Raw genomic sequence first — 19,506 nt, 5'->3', positions numbered from 1 at the left:
GTCCCTTACATGCCTTGTCAGAGGTTAGAGACTGCTGGAAGGTTTGGGTTTTACTGTCTATGTAGTACCCAGGGATTTCCATATGACTCCAACTGACCATGCAGACTTCTTAGGAGATTTCAGCTCCCAGATCTGTAGAAAAAAAGCTTTAATGCTCCTAAAGCTAAACTAAACTCTGACACAGGTCTCAAAAGTGGTTGGCCTTGCTAAACTGTCCCTGTTTGTCTGTGTATGTGTGCACATGTGTGTTGTGTATATGTAGAGACCAAAAACCAACTTCTTCCCCAGGAGCTGTTCAATTTGTCCTCCCATTGCCAGGAACTTGTCAAATAGGCTACCCTGTCTAGTTAGTGAGCCCCACAGATCTACCTCCTCGGCACTGTAATTGCAAGTTTGGGCCATCATACATGACTTTTTATGTCAACACTGGGATCGATGGGGTCTTATGCTTACATAGTAAACACTGTTAGCTGACCTGTTTCCACAGTCTAAATTGGTTTATTGCAGGAATAGCACATATAATGTGCTTGATTTATATTCTCTAGCCGCTCTAAGTTCTTTTTTTTTTTAAAGTGTGGGTGTTTTGCTATCATGTATGTCTATACATTGTCTACAGAAGTCAGAAGAGGGCATTGGATCACGTAGAACTAGAGTTTTAAATGGTTCTTGGCCATCCTTTTAAGTACTGGGAATTGAACTTCAGTGCCCTAAAGCATCGAGCCATCCTGCCAGCTTACACTGCTCCAAGTTGTTTGATGGTGTGTGTGTCTGGGGGGTGGGGGTTTGGTTTAATTTGGTTTGGTTTGAAACTGGGTTTCTTTGTGTAGCCCTGGCTGTCCTGGAACTTGTCTCTGTAGACTAGGCTAGCCCCAAACTCACAAACCCCAAACTGCCTGCCTCTGCCTCTCAAGTGATACGATTAAAGGTTTGCACTGCTACTGCCCAATAACTCCAAGTTCTTTAAAGCAATGTCCATGCTGGATTATCTTTGTATATTCCTCATGCATTATAGTATCTTTGTCCTGTAGCAAACCCACACAAATATTTGCTGAGTTCTTTAATGTTTTTAAAACTATTGTTGTGACCAGTGAGATGGCTCCATGAGTAAAAGTGTGTACTGTTTAGACTTGTGACCTGAGTTTAATTCTGGGACCAATAGAAGGAGAACTAACTTTTGCAAGTTGTCTTCTGACTTTCAAACCTGTACAAATAATTGTGATACATTTATAAATCATTGGTAAAAAATATCAGTTTCGCTGAAAAAAATCAGAAAATATGTGGACATAAAAACAGTGACGTAAACCTTTAATGTCTTTAAAAATATTATTGTTATTATTCATTTTTTAAAGATTTATTATTGTATGTGAGCACACTGTAGCTGTCAGACACACCAGAGGAGGGCATCAGATCCATTACAGATGGTTGTGAGTCACCGTGTGGCTGCTGGGAATTGAACTCAGGACCTCTGGAAGAGCAGTCAGTGCTCTCAACCGCTGAGCCATCTCTGCAGCCAAACCTTTAATGTCTTGATTTAACATCAGGATACACAAACATACCAAGTATGGATATGCAAAGAGTGATTAATCTAAGCAATTAGTGCTAGAACCTCACTGTTGCTTTAGGAAACTGGAAAGAGGCCTGGAAGTTCTTCCCTGCTTTTGCCCACTTCTTACTGGAAGATAAAAGATCAAATCATTGCATTTGAAATTCTTAGTTGGGAGATAAATTGCACTAATGTAATCCCAACCTTAGGATGGGGATGGGACTGAGATGGAAGGATGGCAGGATCAAGGTTTCTTAGTGAGACCCTGTGCTAACTAATTACCAAAAGCTTCGTTACTCCAGAATCATGCTGCAGCATGACAGGCATATTTATGGACAGTATTCTGGAACACAGGAACATTCCGTTTAGTGGTCTGGAATTGGGCAATGTGACTTTAGGAGTATGTGAAGAGAAAACCAGGAGAGTGACATGGAGAGGAATGAGAAGAGAGTGACTTACTTGCTAGAGACAGCCCCAAGTATAAGTACTCTGGTGTAGAGATGAAACCGCAATTTTCGAAATCAGTTGAAACATCTATGTAGGAAACACACAGAGCAAATTTGTGGCTTAATTATAATGTGAACTTCAAGCCACCACCTGGGTTGGAAATAGACCCCCCCCCCCCCAGGAATTATTCATCCAAGGTCCTGCCTGCCTAGTATTCTATCCAGATTATAACTGGTACCCTCCTCCTAAAACCATTAGTCTCTCTCAGTCGCTTTCAAGAGTATATAAGTCTTGTCACTCAAGACAGTATCCTTAAATATTATTGTTTAGCCTTACCCACTTAAAAATGTGTATCTTAAGCATTTCTTGGTTCCCCTCCCATATTCTTTTTCTTAGAATTTATCTATTGTTAAATTTGAACCTCTAGACCTAAAATTTTCCAGTCTTGATAAATATTTGTTAGCCTTAAAATATCATTTTCTAATATGAGCCTTTTTATTTCTCTACATGTCTTACTCTTGGTAAATACTGTGTAAAAGAAAAGTTCCACTGGCTTCTATTTTAAAATGTGGCTTGACCAGACTTGGATTCTGATGGCTTGATGAGGTAACATTCCTTAGATGGGACTGAATCTTGTCCCTATAGTGATTTCTCTAGAAGCCAGTGTTATTGTCTAGTTAGAGTTAATTGAGAGCTGAAAAATGTTGATCTCTTTATTGAGATTTTATTTGTTTTAGTTAGAATACTTGTATAAAGAAGCCACTTTTCTATTTGGCCACCCAGTGGTATAATTTATGTAGAAAAAGTAAGGGAATTTCAAATTATTTGCCCTTATTTACCAATCTATTAATTTATTTTATATGTTTATTTCTTTATGGGTTTGCTTGCTTTCTGAGACAGGGTCTTACTATGTAGCTCTGGCTGTCCTGGAATGCACCAGGCTGACCTCAAACTCAGAGCTCCATCTGCATCAATCCCCAGAGTGCTGGGATCAAAGGGGTGTGTGGTGCTGCCACAGATATCACCCAGCTAGTTGTCAGTTTCTTTTCTTTCTCTCTGTTCTACATTAGTTATAGTCTCTTCCCCTTCCTTCCTTCCTTCCTTCCTTCCTTCCTTCCTTCCTTCCTTCCTTCCTTCCTTCCTTCCTTCCTTCCTTCTCTTTCTATCTTTAAAAGTAGGGTCTAATAAGCCATGGCTGGCCTCAAGCTTACTCTGTAGTTGAGGATAACCTTGAATATTCTGCCTTTGCCTCCCTAATGCTGGGATCATCACATTCAGCTTTCATTTGCTAGATAGTGTATCTGTTGCTTTTCATCATCTGAACATGACCTTTATAAAAGCTAGTGGGATAGTTCAGTTGGTAGAGTGCTGACTGTGAAAGCATAGGACCTAAGTTTGATCACCAACATTCCTGTAAGAGACTGCAGCAGCAATCAATAATCCTAGTGGTGGGGAATTGGAGCCAGGTGGCTCCCTGGTGTTTGCTGGCTAACCAGCCTAGCCATATCGGTGAGTCCCAGTTTTCAGTGAGAGAACCTGTCACAAAACCCAGTGATGGACAGTGCCTGAGGAATGACACCCAAGGTTCACTTCTGGCCTCCACATATACACCACACCCAAAATTATGAATGCTAATTTATACACACTGAAAAATTTCATACCAAATCAACACTCACTCTTACTGAAGCTAAAGATGTTCTGTTTTAGGCCAATGGGAGCTTATTCAACCTTGTTTTATAGTTCTCTGTCAGTGTCCATGTTCAATCTCCTGAAGAAAAGCCTGAGAGAATTCAGAAGATGATTAAAAGATTGAAGACGTCTACTGAATCGTGAACAAATATTAAAAGTTAATAAAAATTAAAAAAAAAAACCCAAAACCTGGTAATTCAGAGCCTACAGCCAGGCAGTCCTATAGACATTTAAAGTCCGGAAGACTGTCTTCTGGAGCTAAGAAGCAGCAGCAACAGCAGTTTTTAAAAGTCCTTTGGCCTCTTTGGCTACAAGCAAGGCCATAGGAGAAACTGATGTTAATTAGCTCATGTGACTCTTAGTGATGCAGCCATATTATCAGCATCGTTTGTACCGGTTCTCCCATATAGGAGTGGTGGGAAATTTGAAGAGACTATGATGTTTTGTCTGTCTGTCCCTTCCTTATTTCTCAGCTACACTGTCTGTTATTTTTACTTTACTGTGAAGGCATTTTATTTACTCTGGACATTATTATACCATTCTCTGAGCCCCAGAGCAGATGTTGCCTTAGGTGATTTCCTGTACAGAGGAAAGTGTGCTTCAGAATCAGGCAGCTATGGATCTGAATCTCATAAGCTTCTCTAAGGCTCAGGCGGCTTGTGGCTATTCCCTCCTGTGTGAGGTCTAAGTGAAGCTGAAGGGCTAGCACAGGCATTGTACACAGGAGCCTAGAAAAGAAGCCGATGTGCTGCCCCTCTCTGAGCTCTAGCTTTGCTTTCCCACACTCTGCAGCCTCATAGTAACTTACCTGTGAGCTTGTCCTTTCCCAGCTCAGAGCTCTACCATGGTATGCCATGCAGTCTGCCAAATTGCTGCTCTTCCTATCTCACTCCATGCCCAGAGACTGAAGTCCTGATCTTTGAGGTTATAAAATGTATAATATGCCTGACAGAATATTCCCTAGGTATACTCAGACAGAGGATGAGCTGCCTGTTTGTGTCCTTGCATTTATGTTAAAATGACATCTGTCCCTGCAAAACTGATCAACAAATAATGAAGTAAATGTATCAATTTTTGACAACTCAGGGAAAAAAAATCAGTCCCCCTGAACTCCCAAAGGGCATTAGGACTCACAGGTTGAGAACTACTGCTTTATGTCATTATTTTCTATTTCTTGAAGTCTTTGACACTTCTGTGGTACGCTGTTTGTCTTTTATGACTAACCTCTCCTTAACATCTTGTCCAGTATAATCTATATACAGTGACATGACCAGATAATTGAAGGTACAGTTGGACTCATTGCCATCTCAATCTGTCTCTACTGATGCATGTAATTGACTTATGCAATAGACTACCTCTTCAAGTCTGGAACACTTCTGTTGCTTTCCTTCCACAAAGCAGCTTTTGATTTTCTGTCATTATAAATTAGTCTCTCTAGCTAGTTAGACCTGTAATCTCAGTGTTTAATAACTGAAGTTGAAGGATTACTGAGTCAAGGTCTACATTGGGTGCTGAGTGAGACCCTGTCTCAAAAAGAAAAAACAAACAAACCTACATAGTTGTCTCCACCTTTAATCGCAGCACTTAGGAGGCAGAGGTAGGAGAATCTCTTGTTGAAGGCCAGCCAGGGCTACACAGAGAGACTCTGCCGCAAAAAAACAATTTTTGGGAGGACTGGAGAGATGGCTCAGTGGTTAAAAACATGACTGCTCTTCCAGAAGTCCTGAGTTCAATTCCCAGCAACAACATGGTGGCTCACAACCATCTGTAATGAGATCTAATGCCCTCTTCTGGTGTGTCTGAAGACAGTTACGGTGTACTCAGAAATAAAATAAATAAATCTTTTTTTAAAAAGCCAAACAGTTTTAAGTCAAAAAAGAGGTGTATATTTCTGTATGTAATAGGAGTATAGTTCAGTGGTAGAGAGATTACTTGTTTAGCACATGCAAGGACTTGAATTCCCTAACACTTCAGTTTGTCAATCGTAATTTTAAAATTTTAAAGCTTTGTTTAAACCACTAGATTTTACTAAAACACTTTAGTAAATTTAAATCACATTGTGAAACTACTGTAACACTTGGGATATGGTGGCGCATGCCTTTAATTCCAGACTGATATATAAAGAAAGTTCCAGGATAGCTTGGGCTACACAGAGAAACCCTGTCTCACCCCCCCCCCCAAAAAAAAATGAAAGAAAAGACTATAATGTAAATAATATTTTCATTACTATTATTTTTGGTACTGAAGATTGAACCTAGACTCTCATCCCTACTAAGCAAGAGCTCCTCCACTGAGCTTTATCCCAAACTCATTGATTATCCTGCCTCAACCACCAAATTCAAAGGATATTAGGTCTGTACTTCCTTTGTATGTTTTTTTTGTTTGTTTGTTTGGTTTTTGGTGCTTAAAGACAGGGTTTCTCTGTATAGCCTTGGCTGTCCTGGAACTTGATATGTAGACCAGGCTGGCCTTGATCTTCCTGTCTCTGCCTTCCAAATACTGGGACTAAAGTTGTGTGCGGATACTGCCTAGCTTGTCTGCCATTGTTAATGCTGTCTTCTCTTCCTTTTCAGACCTTGAAGAATAGATGATCACCATGTTGGGTTATTAGCAATCACATATGTTTATATCTGAATTTGAAAATGGCAGAGGGAAACAACAAAGAGGAGGTCATTCACTTGAACAACTTTCACTGCCACCGGGGAAAGGGTAAGTTGCTTGTCCTTCTCCCTTTACCCAGTACTTTTTCTTTAGTGTGGCAGCAGTATCTTCTTCGAAGTGAACCTGTTTTGTAACATTTATTAGCCAGAGTGATTCCACTGTTAAACCTAAGACTGTTAGGCATAAAATGTCAAACTAAACTTATGTCAAATAATGATACATGTAGCATAAATGAAATTTAATGACTCAGCCATAAGTAGACCCGTACTGTAGGGATTTGCTTCTGTAAGGTTTTGAAGGGAATGACAGTCACAGGAGCACCTGGTCAAATGGAGAACACCATCGGCAGTGCTAGGCATTCTTGCTCTCACAATACTTTATTTCTTTTCTTTTTTTGCTATAAGATTCTGGCTTAGCCTTACTGAAAATGTTAGGACATAGATGTTTTAGAGACCTTAACATTTTGACAAGCTCATTCATTTGCAAAGAACAGGAGAGTTCCTACATTTCCATAACATTTCCTAAATATATGTGAAATTTTCTGTCAAATCTGAATGTACAATTTTTTATACTTGGTTTGAAAGAAAAAATCGTATTGTTAGATAAAGAGAGTCCTTAATATATTCCCTTTTCGTGAGTACAAATTCCATGAAGAGGCTAAGCTAGCTTTTTTTTTGTAGCTGTGAAGATGATTTTTTTCCTAGTATGAAATAAGCCATATAAGTCTTTAGCATGTTTGAAGTATAAGAAATGTAATTAAGTAAGTAAATTTAGGGGAAACAGAACCATTCAAATTATACAAATTACAGGTACAAAAGAAATACTGATTTTACAATTTTGTTAATACTGTATTACAATTTGGTAGTGATCGTAGTTGTAGCTTCTGTGATTCAGAAAGTTAGAAATCTTAGCTGTAATTTGTACATACACATGCTTATTTCTGACTTTTGTATATGCATATTGAACTAGTATTAAAATTTTTATTTAGTCCTTGAATACAACTAAACAGAATATTCTTCTAAAACTACTAGGCAAGATGTGGTGGTGCATGCTTTAATCCTAGCACTCAGCTGGCAGAGACAGTTAAATCTGTCAGTTTTAGGACAGCCTGGTCTACATAGATTTCCAGAATAGCCAAAACTACATAATGAGACCCAGTCTATAAAAAACTAGATGGATAGGTAGATAGGTAGGTAGGTAGGTAGGTAGGTAGGTAGGTAGATAGATAGATAGATAGATAGGGTGACTGACTATGTTTTGGAAAGTTACTCACTTCAGAAATTAATTTTTTTCAACAAATATAAACATGTTATGCCCATCATGAGGATTTTTGTCAGGTATGTAGATTTAGTTGGTTTATGTCAGCTGCATTAGTAATATTTCTTGTGCCAATCTTTTAAGTTTTTTTTTTTCTTAAGAGCTCTGAAAAATGAGCATGCAACCTTAGAACTGTGACATGACCATTTATGCCGCCCTATGAAGATTTTCCTGAGATTCTACTTTGCCGTGCCTAACTCCATTTTGAACTCAGAAGGCCACAACCTACTTGCATTACTACTCAGTTTCCTATAAATAGAGCCGTAGCACACTTTTTTTTGTTTGGTAGAATTTCTTTGCCCAGAATATTGGAATTAAGACATAAATCAGTTACAGAGTTGTTTTTCAGATTTATTTATTTATATGTTTAAGTGTTTTGTCTGCACGTATGACTGCACACCAGAAGAGAGCATTAAATTTCATTACAGATAGCTATGAGCCTTTTTGGTTGCTGGGAATTAAACTCAGGACCACTGGAAGAGTTGCCAGCGCTTTTAATCACAGAGCCGTCGCTCCAGTTCAAGTTCTTGTTAAAAATCCTTGTATATGTGAAAGATGAGAATAGACCTGGGGCTGGGCAGTAGTGGCACACATATTTAATTCCAGAAGTAGGCAGATCTCTGCGTTCAAGGTCAGTGTGGTCTACAGAGTAAGTTCCAGGATAGTTAAGGATATACAGAGAAACAGTGTCTCATAAAACATAACAAAAGACTTCAGACTGACCTAAAGGAAATCCATGTTTTAAAGAAAACTTAAGGCACAAAAAAATGTGCCTGTATTGTATATCAAAGCTGGGGAGTTAGGAGTACAAGTCAAGGGTCAGCAAATATCCAGGTCTAAATAGCAGACCATATGTCTCTGTAGCATCAACTTAGCAATACAATTTGTTTCCTACGATTGAACATATGCTTACCCTGTGACTCAGCACTTCCATTCCTAGAATGTCCCCAACTAAAATGAGCACCTCAAAGCATAGACGTAACAGCAGTATCCAAATAGCCCACATTAGCACCAACTCAGATGTCCATGAAAGGAAGAGTAAAGTGTGTATGACATATTCACAGAGCAGATTGACATGCAGCAAAGAGAACTGTCATCACAGCAGTATGGATGGATCCAACATGTGATTTACAAGAAAGTGAGACAGGAATTCCAACCAACCTAAACTACTCTGTAGAGTTAGACATTCCCCCCTTTGAGGAGGATAGAGGACAGTGACAAGAAGACTGCTAATGGTCTAGAAATATTTCCTGATGTTGTCAAAGTTACATGGTCATCTTGTGACTATTCATGGAACTAAACCCTTGGTTTGTAGTGTGTGCTTGCTTAAGCTACACAATGAGCTCCATACTAGTGGGAACCACAGTGTAAGACCTTGTCTAAAAGGAAAAGCAATATAGAAACAAAATCAGGGCTAGAGATAGATCTCAGTGATAACACTCTTGCCTAGCATTGAAAGCTCTGCAACCCTGGAAGATGGCTCAGTGAGTAAAATTGTCTGCTAAGCAGGACCTGAGTTCACTTTCTTCTCTTAGAGAAGAGATTCTGGTCCATCAGAATCTCCATAATTCCCAGAATCCAAAATACCCAGCAACTATATGGTGGTTCATAATCATCTATAATGAGATCTGGTGCCTTCTTCTGACCTACAGACATACATGTAGTCAAAATTAGTATACATACATAATAAAGAAAATAAGTCCAAAAAATTCTGCATGGTTTTTTAAAAAAAAAGAGAGAGCAGGCAAGTTAAATTGCTCAGTGTCACAGACACCAAATGATTGTTCGGTGATGGTAAGTGTTTGATTCAAATGGAAATGCTTGCTTAAGTAGTTTCTATGTATAGTTAGCTGATTTTTAAATCTTAAGTGAATATATTACTATTTTTGAGTGATGATTCTTTCAGATATAGTTGTTTAAATTAACAGACCAGTCTCATTTCTACAAGGAGTAGACATGGGGAGTCTCTAAAGAAGCTGGCAGTTCTATGACAGTGTCATTATGAAAGAATTTCATACATGAGAAACATTTGCAGTTGACATGAGATCTTAGCTCAGGCTTCTATATCTTTCTAGACCTAGAGGATGGCCTTGAACTTTTGATCTTCCTAGTGTTAGAATCCCAGGCATGCGCCAACTGAAAAGATTCTTAGGAACAGATTAAATGCCTGTATTTCTAGTACTCAAAAGGCTGAGGTTGAGGATTGCCAAGTTTTGAGTCTAGTCTGGTCTTCATTGTACCAAGCCAGACAGCCATGGCTATAGCATAAGACCCTGTTATAAACCAAACCCAAAGCCAACCAAACAAAAAAACTCTTCAGATTTCTCTCACCTAACATAAGAAAAAGTTGATACATCTTGAACATTTTGCCTGGTATCTCTAATTGTTATTGGCAAAAATCAACCTGGAAACTATTCTTACTCCTTGAGTCTGTGTGCACTTAAGCTGGTAAGTTAACTGTTGAGACTTGGCCAACTGAATAAGCTCCTGCTGACCCCACAGTGATCATGTTTTCTACCTCCCTGTAGAATGGATGGCTGTCAGAGAGGGGCCCATCACCATATCTGACTCCTCTGATGAAGAAGGGATTCCAATGCTGGTTACCCCAGCTGCTGAGCAACAGGAAGACGACCTGGATGATGATGTCATTCTGACAGAAGTGAGTGTTTTCATACTGCCCAAAATGATAGCCTGTTCCTATCTATCTCTTGCTTTAACCCTCTATGTGGTCTGTGCCCTTTCTCTGTCTGTTAACACATTATCACTCTTATTTCTTTGCAGTTAAGCTGAATTATATATAATGTGCCTATAACATAGAGCTTAATTCCTTCATAGTTCTTAGGTGTCTCTACCCCCACTTATGCTATTCTTGATAGCATTTTTATGAACGTGATGCTGACTTTTTGAAAATAGTTTGAGTTTATTTTAATTATTTAAGTCCCCCCTTTTTTGTTTTTTCTTCCCTCTTCTTTTTAGACAGGGTCTCATATAGTTCAGCTGACCTGGAACTTGTTATATAGAGTAGGATGACCTGGACATTATATAGACTCCGCTACCTCTGTGTTCTGAATTGAGTGCTGAGATCAGGAATGTGCACTACCACACTGGGCATTTAGTAAATATTAAAAAATAGTAAATGGTTTATCTCTCTACCAGCCCTGAGGTCTCACTCCTCAGGCCCAGTTTTAGTTCAAAGCTGCGAGCACCTCTGGCACCCAGTCCAAGCCGCCTCCACAGCCCAACTTACTTGCACAACTCCCTCCCCTGGCTGTTTTCTACCTCCTGTTCTCTGCCTCTGTCCCAGGGAGTTTCTCTACCCCAAAATCCCACAAACAGAACTCTGCAGTCAATAACTTTTCATTTGGGTTTATATGTTCAACTCTAAATCCACAAACCTCTACACAACAAGATTGCATCAAATAGACAAAGATACAAACTGCCCTTCTATATGAGATATTAGATCTGTAAAATCCTTAATGTTCATAGCTTTTTAACACCAATCAATCCCACCTGGGTCTAGCTGGTCCTTGGGAAACTCCATGTTGCCACGATGATCTCTACCCTCCATCCTCTGACCTCTGAGACCTCTCCTTTCTCCACCTCCCTCACCCCCCCCCCCCCCCCCAGTCACTGGCTTTCCTTTATTTTACTAATTAAAATGGGAAGGTTCAGATGATATCACCTCTTGAGTACTTGACTGGGCAGCTCTTCTTGGGGAAGTGGAATTAACATTAAAATACAAACAACTTCAGGACAATCTACGGTGTATTTTCCCTGTTTTCTTGATTTGATAAACTAACCATTGTTTTCCTTTCCTTTCTTTTTTTAATTAATTTTTCTCAAGATTTATTTTTATTTTTATGTGTTTGCCTCTGAGAATGAATGCCACATGTGTGCACGTGTCCTTGACCAAAAGAGGGTATTAGTTGGAGTCACTGGCATTTGTGAGCTGCCTGATGTGGGTGCTGAGAACCAGGCTGATCTTTTGGAAGAGGAAGAGCAGGAAGTGCTCTTTAACAGCGGAGCCATTTTTCCAGTTCATTTTCTTCACCCAAGAAACAACTCTGAAATTTACCTAGTGGTGCTTGCATTTGTTTTCTGCTTGGTATTTTGTAGCTTGTTTCTTATATGATTCCTTTACTACTTTAGTTTTTCATTGTGTGTTTAGCCACTTTTACTTTTTCAAGACAGGGTTTCTCACTAGATCAAGCTAACCTCTAACTCACAGAGATCCACCTGCCTCTGTCTCCTGAGCTGCTGTCACACCCAGCTGCATGCTTTTTTTACATCTCGTTATAACTGAATGGCTTCAAGCATATTGTGCATGCTTTTAGATCACATAAATGGTTTATGGTTTCAGTGTAAATTGAGAATTTTGCAGATATCTTGTTTGTGTATATAACCAATGGTGGTCTTTTGCATTGTGCTTTTTGACTGTCATATAGTAGTTGTGCTGTAAACATTCATGTACAGGTTTGTGTGTGACTATAGATTTCGTTTGCATATACTAAGAAGTAGAGTTGCTGTGTCACTTAGAAACTGCTGCAGCCTGCCAGCAGCTATACTATCTTACATTCTTACTGACTTCTAATTTTCTCTAACTTCTTGCCTATGCGTGTGTGTGTATATCACAAGTGTGTGGACAAATGTGAGCTCCCTTCACTATGTAGACATGTGAAAATTTTAGAGGGTTGCTGTCTTTTTCCGTTGTTCTTCACCTACCTTTTTGAGGTAATATCTGTCAGTGAACCCAGAACCCACCATTTTGGCTAGACTGGCTGGCAAGGAGGTCGTATCTCTGCCTCCTTGACATTGGAATCACACATCTACTGTCCATCCAGCATTTTATCTGTGTGTTGGGCATTAAACTCAAGTCCTTGTGCTTATGTATCAGTTTATCTAACTGGGGAGCTGTCTTTCTAGCCTCTACTAAAGTAAATGTGGATGGTATTTATGATGCTGTACATTTTTAATCCCAGCACCTAGAAGGCAGAGGCAGGTATATCTCTATGAGTTCAAGACTAGCCAGGAGTATACCATGAGACCCTTCCTACCTTAAAAAAGAAGATGGGATAGTTTTTTCCCTCGGGATGCTTCTGGCTTTGTTTCTTTTCTATCCTTTCATTATAAGTCCAGAAGCAGGTATAGATGCAGGAAGGACATTGAATTTTTATTATTAAAATTTCATTTTTTTCTTAGACACATAAACCTCAGACTTCCCGGCCCAATCTCATCAAACCAGCTGCCCAGTGGCAAGATCTGAACAGATTGGGAGAAGAAAGGCCTAGAAAATCTAGAGCAGACTTTGAAGCAGATATCCACAGCTATTTTTCTTTTTGTAACAACTCATTGTTTGGTTCTGGGGCACAGGATGATTCTGAGGATGAATACGGTGAATTTCAGGATATTGAGAGTGGCAAAAAAGAAGAAGAAGCAGACAAACCTGGACCAAGCAATATGCACACTGCAGACAATATTGCCAACCCCAGTTTGGAGCAGAAAGTCATTATATTGGGAGAAAATGGTCTTCTTTTCCCAGAAAGTGAGCCTTTAGAAGTTCAGAACCAATCATCTGAAGACTCAGAGACAGATATCTTATCAAATTCTGGAGAGCCAGCTGCCTCAGTAGATGACCAGCTAATTGAAGAAGAGTACTGGCTTGACCGCCCATATTTCCACGCTCTGAATCCACAGCCTCAGGAGAGAGCAAACCAGGTGGTGCCCCAAGAGCGACATTCTGAGTCAGAAATGGGCCCAATGTTTTTCCGCCATGATTTCCCAGAGCCAGCTTTTCCAAGGCCAGAACCCCAGCAAGAGGGTATTCCAGGCCCCGCTTCTCCACAACCAGCCCATCCTCTAGGAGAGCTTGAAGACCAGCAGTTAGCAATTGATGAAGACCCTGGGCCAGCCTTCCCCCTGCCAGGACCTCAGGAGGCCAATTTGGCAAACATGTGGGGACAAGAAGCTGCTGAAGTAGATCAAGAACTCATTCCACTATTAGTGAAAGAAACGGTAAGTTGATTTTTATTAAATAATGCTATATCACTAATACTGATACTCTATACCTTTTTTTCTGTCATTGCTTTAAACAGATGCTTTGTGTAAACTTTATTTTCCTACGACGTACATATCTAGGGTAAAGAAAGAAATCCAGATAGCTGTACAACCTGCAGCCTAGCCTGTGCACTCTACCTCTAAGAAAGGCTCTTGGTGCTAGTTGTACCTGATGGTGCCTGATACTGGCATTCTTGTAAACTCCTTGTGTGTCAAAGGCCTTATGTTCCTGTTTATTGGATTTCCTAGCTCTGGGCCATCTAATACAGCAGCCAGTAGCTCCTGTGGGTATTATAAATCTCTGACAAGTGTTCCATTCTGTTTCCAGTGCATCAGTCATCTTAATAACCATGATCTGTAGGATGTCTGCAGTAGGAGCAAAGCGGGCCTTTGTTTTTTGAGGTTAGCCTTTCTGAGCTTGCCTTCCCTGGGTCCCTTAATTTGCCAGGTCTTTTTATTTGACCCTGTGGGGGTGTGAGCTTGAAGGCAGGCATGAGGTTTGTGCCTTTATCATCACTAGCTTGTATTCTCAGTATTTGTTGGAAGGATGGAGAGTGGAGCTATTAAATGAGACAGGATAGATGATCTTTAAAGGCCTTTGTAGGCCTCATCCATGCCCTCTGAGCTGGGAACTAGGAGCTGAAAATTTATTTTTATGTTATGTACATTGGTGTTTTGCCTACATGTATGTCTGTGTGAAGGTGTCAGATCCCCTGGAACTAGAGTTATAGTTGTAAGCTGCCATGTGGGTACTGAGAATTGAACCTGGGTCCTCTGGAAAAGCAGCCAGTGCTCTTAACCTGAATCTCCTCTCCAGCTAGTGCCTGTATGGATATTTTTAAAGATGTTATTGTTGCTGCTTTTTAAGACAATGTTTTCTCTGTGTAGTGCTGGCTGTCCTAGAACTCACTCTATAGACCAGGCCAATCTTAGATTTAGAGATCCACTTGCCTTTGCCTCTCAAGTGCTAAGATTAAAGGCAGCTCTAGGGGCTGACTTCTAAGCCAGTCACAGAGCTGCTTAACTGCCATCCTCAGGTCTTTAGGCATTTTGTATACTTTCTGCCATTTGATTTTTATTTCCTTCTAAAACCATTCTAAAAAAACAAAATATGAATAATATTTACTCTTCCTAGGAAGCAAGATTTCCAGATGTAGCAACTGGATATGTTGAAGAGATAATTCATTTGAAAAATTACTATGATTTGAATGTGTAAGTATTCTACCATGCCTGCTTCCTCCCTCCCTCCCTCCCTTCCTCTCCCCTCCAACAAGGCCACACCTCCTAATAGTGGCACTCCCTATAGGCCAAGCATATATAAACACCTGGCTCTATGGTGGTCGTTCCTGTTCAGACCACCACACTCCCTTTTCCTCTTTTTGGTGGTAAAATATAGGTAATATTTTGGCTATTTTTGAGCATATAGTTAAATGACATTAAACACATTTCTTATTACTGTATAGCTCTCTCAACTGTTGATCTTCAGAAATGGTATCATCTTCTCAAACTGAGAGTCTATCCATTGAACACTTAACTTCTTCATCTCCTCTCCCAGCCTCAAAGCTCACCGTTCTTTTAGTCTCAGGGAATTTGATTAAGTATGAAATTGTACAGCATTTGTTCTTGTATGACCAAACAGACCGGGAAAAGAAAGGTCCTGAAGTAGACTTTGAAGAGATATTTTCCGCTAGTTTTTATGCCTCTTTAATGATCTTGGTTTTTTATTTGTTTTTTTTGAGGCCAGGTCTTACTGTGTAGCCCTGGCTGGCCTGGAATTTAGCTTCCTCTGCCTCCTGAGTACTAAGATTAGCAGTGTATGCCACTATATCCAGCTTATCTTTGTCCCCAGCATATGTTCCCTCTTGTAGGTCCTCTTACGGGCACCTTAGTGAGAAGAGGACCCTAGAAAGGGATGCCTTTTCTCTGTTCTCTTCTGGCCATATCTGTCATTACTGTTAGGAGGCAAGAAAGGAAATGGGTGAGAGTTTTAAGGACAGGGTTCTACAAGTCCACCATAGCAAGGAAAGGAGAAAACACAGAGGAAATCTTAATTCCTTATGAGCTGACACTTTCTGTTACTGAGGCCCCACCCAGGCTAACCTCACCTTTGACTGCTGTGCTGAACTTCTGTCAAGAGCCACTGACACATCATCGTGGGTTAGCTTGTGCTATCTCATCTTAGCGTTGAAGTATTTCAACAGTGATGTAGAGAAGTATGTTCACCAGTGAATAAAGAAAAGCCTGGTGGGTTTGTTACTAAGAGAATCTGTCCTATAAGACATGGTCTGCTAATCAGCCTTGGAGTTTGTTAATGAGCTGAGACTGACTCAGTGGCTGGAAGCTTGCTTTACTACAGGATACAGAGGACATTTATTTTGCTCAGCAACTAAACCTCATAGCAAATGTGTTTGATTGTGAATGTGAGTACACACTTACTCCTGTGCTCACGTTTTCTTGAAGAATGGCTACTTTCCTTCTATGCTCTTCCATGTAGTTAGGTGGTACTCCTTTCGGTGTCTTCTTCTTGAAGATAAAGCTCAGAGGAGTCTGCTTTTGTCAGTGTGCTCAGTGTTTTTGCTTTGTGTGAGCCAGTCTGTGTGCAGCCTCAGTGGTTTAGGACTTAAGCCTCCTGAGCGCTGGACCCATGTCTGTGCCACCATATCTTGTAGAGTGAAATCAGAGGACTAATGTCTTTATTATTTGCTAGTTCTTCATGAATACTATATCTCAACTACTATATCTCAACTTCTTCCCCTGCGTTGAAACAGTGTCTATTTTAAAACTCTCTTGCTTGCTTCGACCCCTGAGTGTAGGGATTTGTCCTGTGTGTCTAGAGACATTTTTCTCTTCAAGTATTTTATGATTCAGTGGGCAAGTATGGGATTTGGAAAGTACTATGTAGCACTGTGTGGGGTTTTTTGTTTGTTTGTTTTTTGCAGACTTTGTAATTTTCTTCTGGAAAACCCAGATTATCCAAAGAGAGAAGACCGAATTATTATCCACCCCAGCAGTAGCCTGCTTGCTAGCCAGGATGATGTGAAGGCAAGTATTCCTGTGGCTTTGCCACTTGGACCTGATCTGCTGTTGCTGCCCTCCCTGTCATCCTGACAGCAACAGAGTGCTGTTAGCACAGGGCTTTAAAGGCAAACAGGGAAAATAGCATTTCATGTCCGCACACTCCCTGAAGGTTTCTTTTTTAAATCATCCCATTCCCATAAAGAATTAAGCAAATCTTTGCGCCTTTAATCCTGCACAGCAAGTTAAAGGAAAAGAATTAGCTAGTATTATTTGTGTTGTTCTAATAGTTGTTTTTCTTAATGTTTTATAATTATGAACTTATATAAAATTTTAGTACTCAATATGAATTGTTGGTATACCTTCTCTATTGTTGGTATACCTCTGTCTCTTAATGCTATTTATTAGAATACTTTGATCCTCAATTGCAAAACCATTGCTGCACTTCCCTGCAAATACTTCAGCATGCACATAGCATTGTTTCAACGATTTATTAAGTACACAGTGTTTTGCCTGCGTATATACCTATGTGCCAGAAGAGGGCACCAGATCTCATTATAGATGGTTGTGGAGCCACCATGTGCTTGCTGAGAACTGCTCTCAACCTCTGAGCCATCTCTACAGCCCACAAATAACCATTCTCAAAAGAATTTGTGTTCAACCCATTTAGCCAAATCCCATATTAATATGTCAAAAGTTTCACAACTTTAATATTTAGTCAATAATTGCAATCTACATTAACGTTGAGTATGTTGTGTAGTAAAAACCCCCACCCAGATGATTTCTTAATGTGTAGCTTCTGCTGGCTTTGCACTCACCAAGACAACTGTCACCAACACCCACCCCCACCCTTTAGTGCCAAAATCAACAGGTAAGTACCTTTCTTCAGTTTTGTTTCAGTCTGGACACACTACAGAATAATTATGAGCCCAAACAAGATTCTTTCTTGTAATATATACATTTTTTAAAGATTTGGTTGGTTGCTTGCTTTGTTTGCTTTTCTTGGCTTTTTTTGAAACACGGGTCTCTCCGTGTAGCCCTGGCTGACTTAGAACTAGGTCTGGAGACTAGGCTGGCCTCGAACTCACAGAGACCTACTTGCCTGTCTCCTGAGTGCTGGGGTTAAAGACATGCACCACCACTTCTCATCCTGTCACTTCTGTGGGCTGGGGCTGAGTGTGTGCACCGTGGTGTGCATGGAGTCCCTGAAACTGGGGTTACAGGTAGCTGTGGGTTGCCTGAGGTGTGTCATAGGAATCAAACCCAGCTTCTCTGGAAGAATAGCAAATGTTCTTAACTGTTGAGTCCTTGTAGCCAGCGTCTGTCATCCTCCCCTGTCCTCGTGGATAAGTGTGCTACCTCACCTCTAACTGTATGCTTTTTGTTTCATTTCAGTTGCCTAAAATAGACTTTTTTGACTATTCCAAATTGACTCCACTTGACCAGCGCTGCTTTATCCAAGCTGCTGACCTCTTGATGGCTGATTTCAAGATGCTTAGCAGCCAGGACATCAAGTGGGCTCTACATGAGCTCAAAGGACACTATGCAATCACCCGAAAGGTGCACCCTTGGGCTTCCTTCTGGGGTCATTCTTTGATTCTCCTGAAGAGACAGGAGGTATAGATTACAGAGATTGGGGTGGCTTGTGATGGCAGAAAGCGTCAGAGTTTTTCAGGGGAAGTAGCTACTGATTAGGAATCACTGAGTGAGAAGTGCTACTTAGAAACAGGAAATTTCAAGTCTCCACAAGGCCCTCTGTGATGATATTTGTTCTGTGAAAAGCAGGGTGTGACCTCTGTCTACCTGTTTCATAGTTTGTTCCGCTATATCAAGCTCCTAGTTAAGGGTTTCCGGTTGGTTAAGTCTTTCATCTATAGGTTCTCAGGGTCTCCCTTTTGCTTCATTTTTTTCTTGATCCTATAGGTTTCAAGAGTCTGAATTTTTGTAATCTGTACCTCTAGGTGTTCTTAGCTGGTCCCTGTGTCCCCTGCATTTTATCTAAAATTATGGAACTTATATATGATAAAACTTTTTCCTCCCTGAATTTCAATGCAATGTCTGAGATTTGAGCAAATGTCTGGTACATGCTGAGCTTCAGTTTCTTGCAGTATGGAAAGGATCTCTTGTACATTCATTAGAAGAACTAGATGATAGTGTAAAGCTATGATTTTGATCCCTGGCTCACGTAGTCTCCCTAAATTACTTCTGGCCCTAGCATACTTTGTAATTCCAGTCCCTGGGGATCTGGCATCCTCTTGTGGTTTCTGTGGGCACAGCATGTACATGGTGCACAGATATGCATGCATCTAGGCAGAGCCCCCATACATGTATCATAAAAATTGGCCTTTTAAAAAATCAACTATTGCTTAAATGCCTTCATGAGCTTTAAAGTGGCAGGTTGAGGCTGCGTCTGCTCTCTTGAGGTAGCTCAATTCTTTGATCTGCTTTGTAGCATTTGCCTTCATGGTTTGAGCATAGGCTTATATTTAACCAATCAATTTGAACCTTTTTCAGTTCTCTCATGATAAGAACTCTTACACACATACACATCTATCTTTTTGAGACAGTCTCGATGTGTAGCCTGAGATTTGTTTAGTCTGACTGGTCTTGACATTCCTCTGCTTCTACCTCCCAAATGCTGGGATTAAGGGAGGGCACCTCCTCACCCTGCTTGCTTTGGGGAGGAAGGTCTCACTGTGTAGCTCTGGCTTTCCTGAAATTGGCTTGTAGACCAGGCTGGCTTCAAACATTCTCTCGCCACTGTCTCTGAAGTGCTGGGA

At 40.4% G+C, this 19,506-nt stretch overlaps 1 protein-coding gene across 2 annotated transcripts in view; it reads left to right on the top strand.

Annotated features, from left to right (window-relative positions):
- Positions 1-19,506, top strand: part of RNF216 (ring finger protein 216) — a 110,197-nt gene that overhangs the window by 5,469 nt on the left and 85,222 nt on the right. The window contains exons 2-7 of one of the 2 annotated variants that reach the window (XM_080940659.1): positions 6,253-6,388; positions 10,186-10,316; positions 13,028-13,669; positions 14,847-14,923; positions 16,651-16,753; positions 18,122-18,286. In XM_080940659.1, the coding sequence (XP_080796785.1) occupies positions 6,322-6,388; positions 10,186-10,316; positions 13,028-13,669; positions 14,847-14,923; positions 16,651-16,753; positions 18,122-18,286 (1,185 nt within the window). In that variant the 5' untranslated portion in view covers positions 6,253-6,321. Of the gene's footprint in view, positions 1-6,252; positions 6,389-10,185; positions 10,317-12,856; positions 13,670-14,846; positions 14,924-16,650; positions 16,754-18,121; positions 18,287-19,506 lie in introns of both variants that reach the window. The other variant, XM_080940658.1, reaches the window with a different exon arrangement.

Source organism: Micromys minutus (genome assembly GCF_963924665.1).
Source record: "Micromys minutus genome assembly, chromosome: 29".
Classification (NCBI taxonomy): domain Eukaryota; kingdom Metazoa; phylum Chordata; class Mammalia; order Rodentia; family Muridae; genus Micromys; species Micromys minutus.
This window is presented reverse-complemented; position numbering and strand designations above follow the sequence as displayed.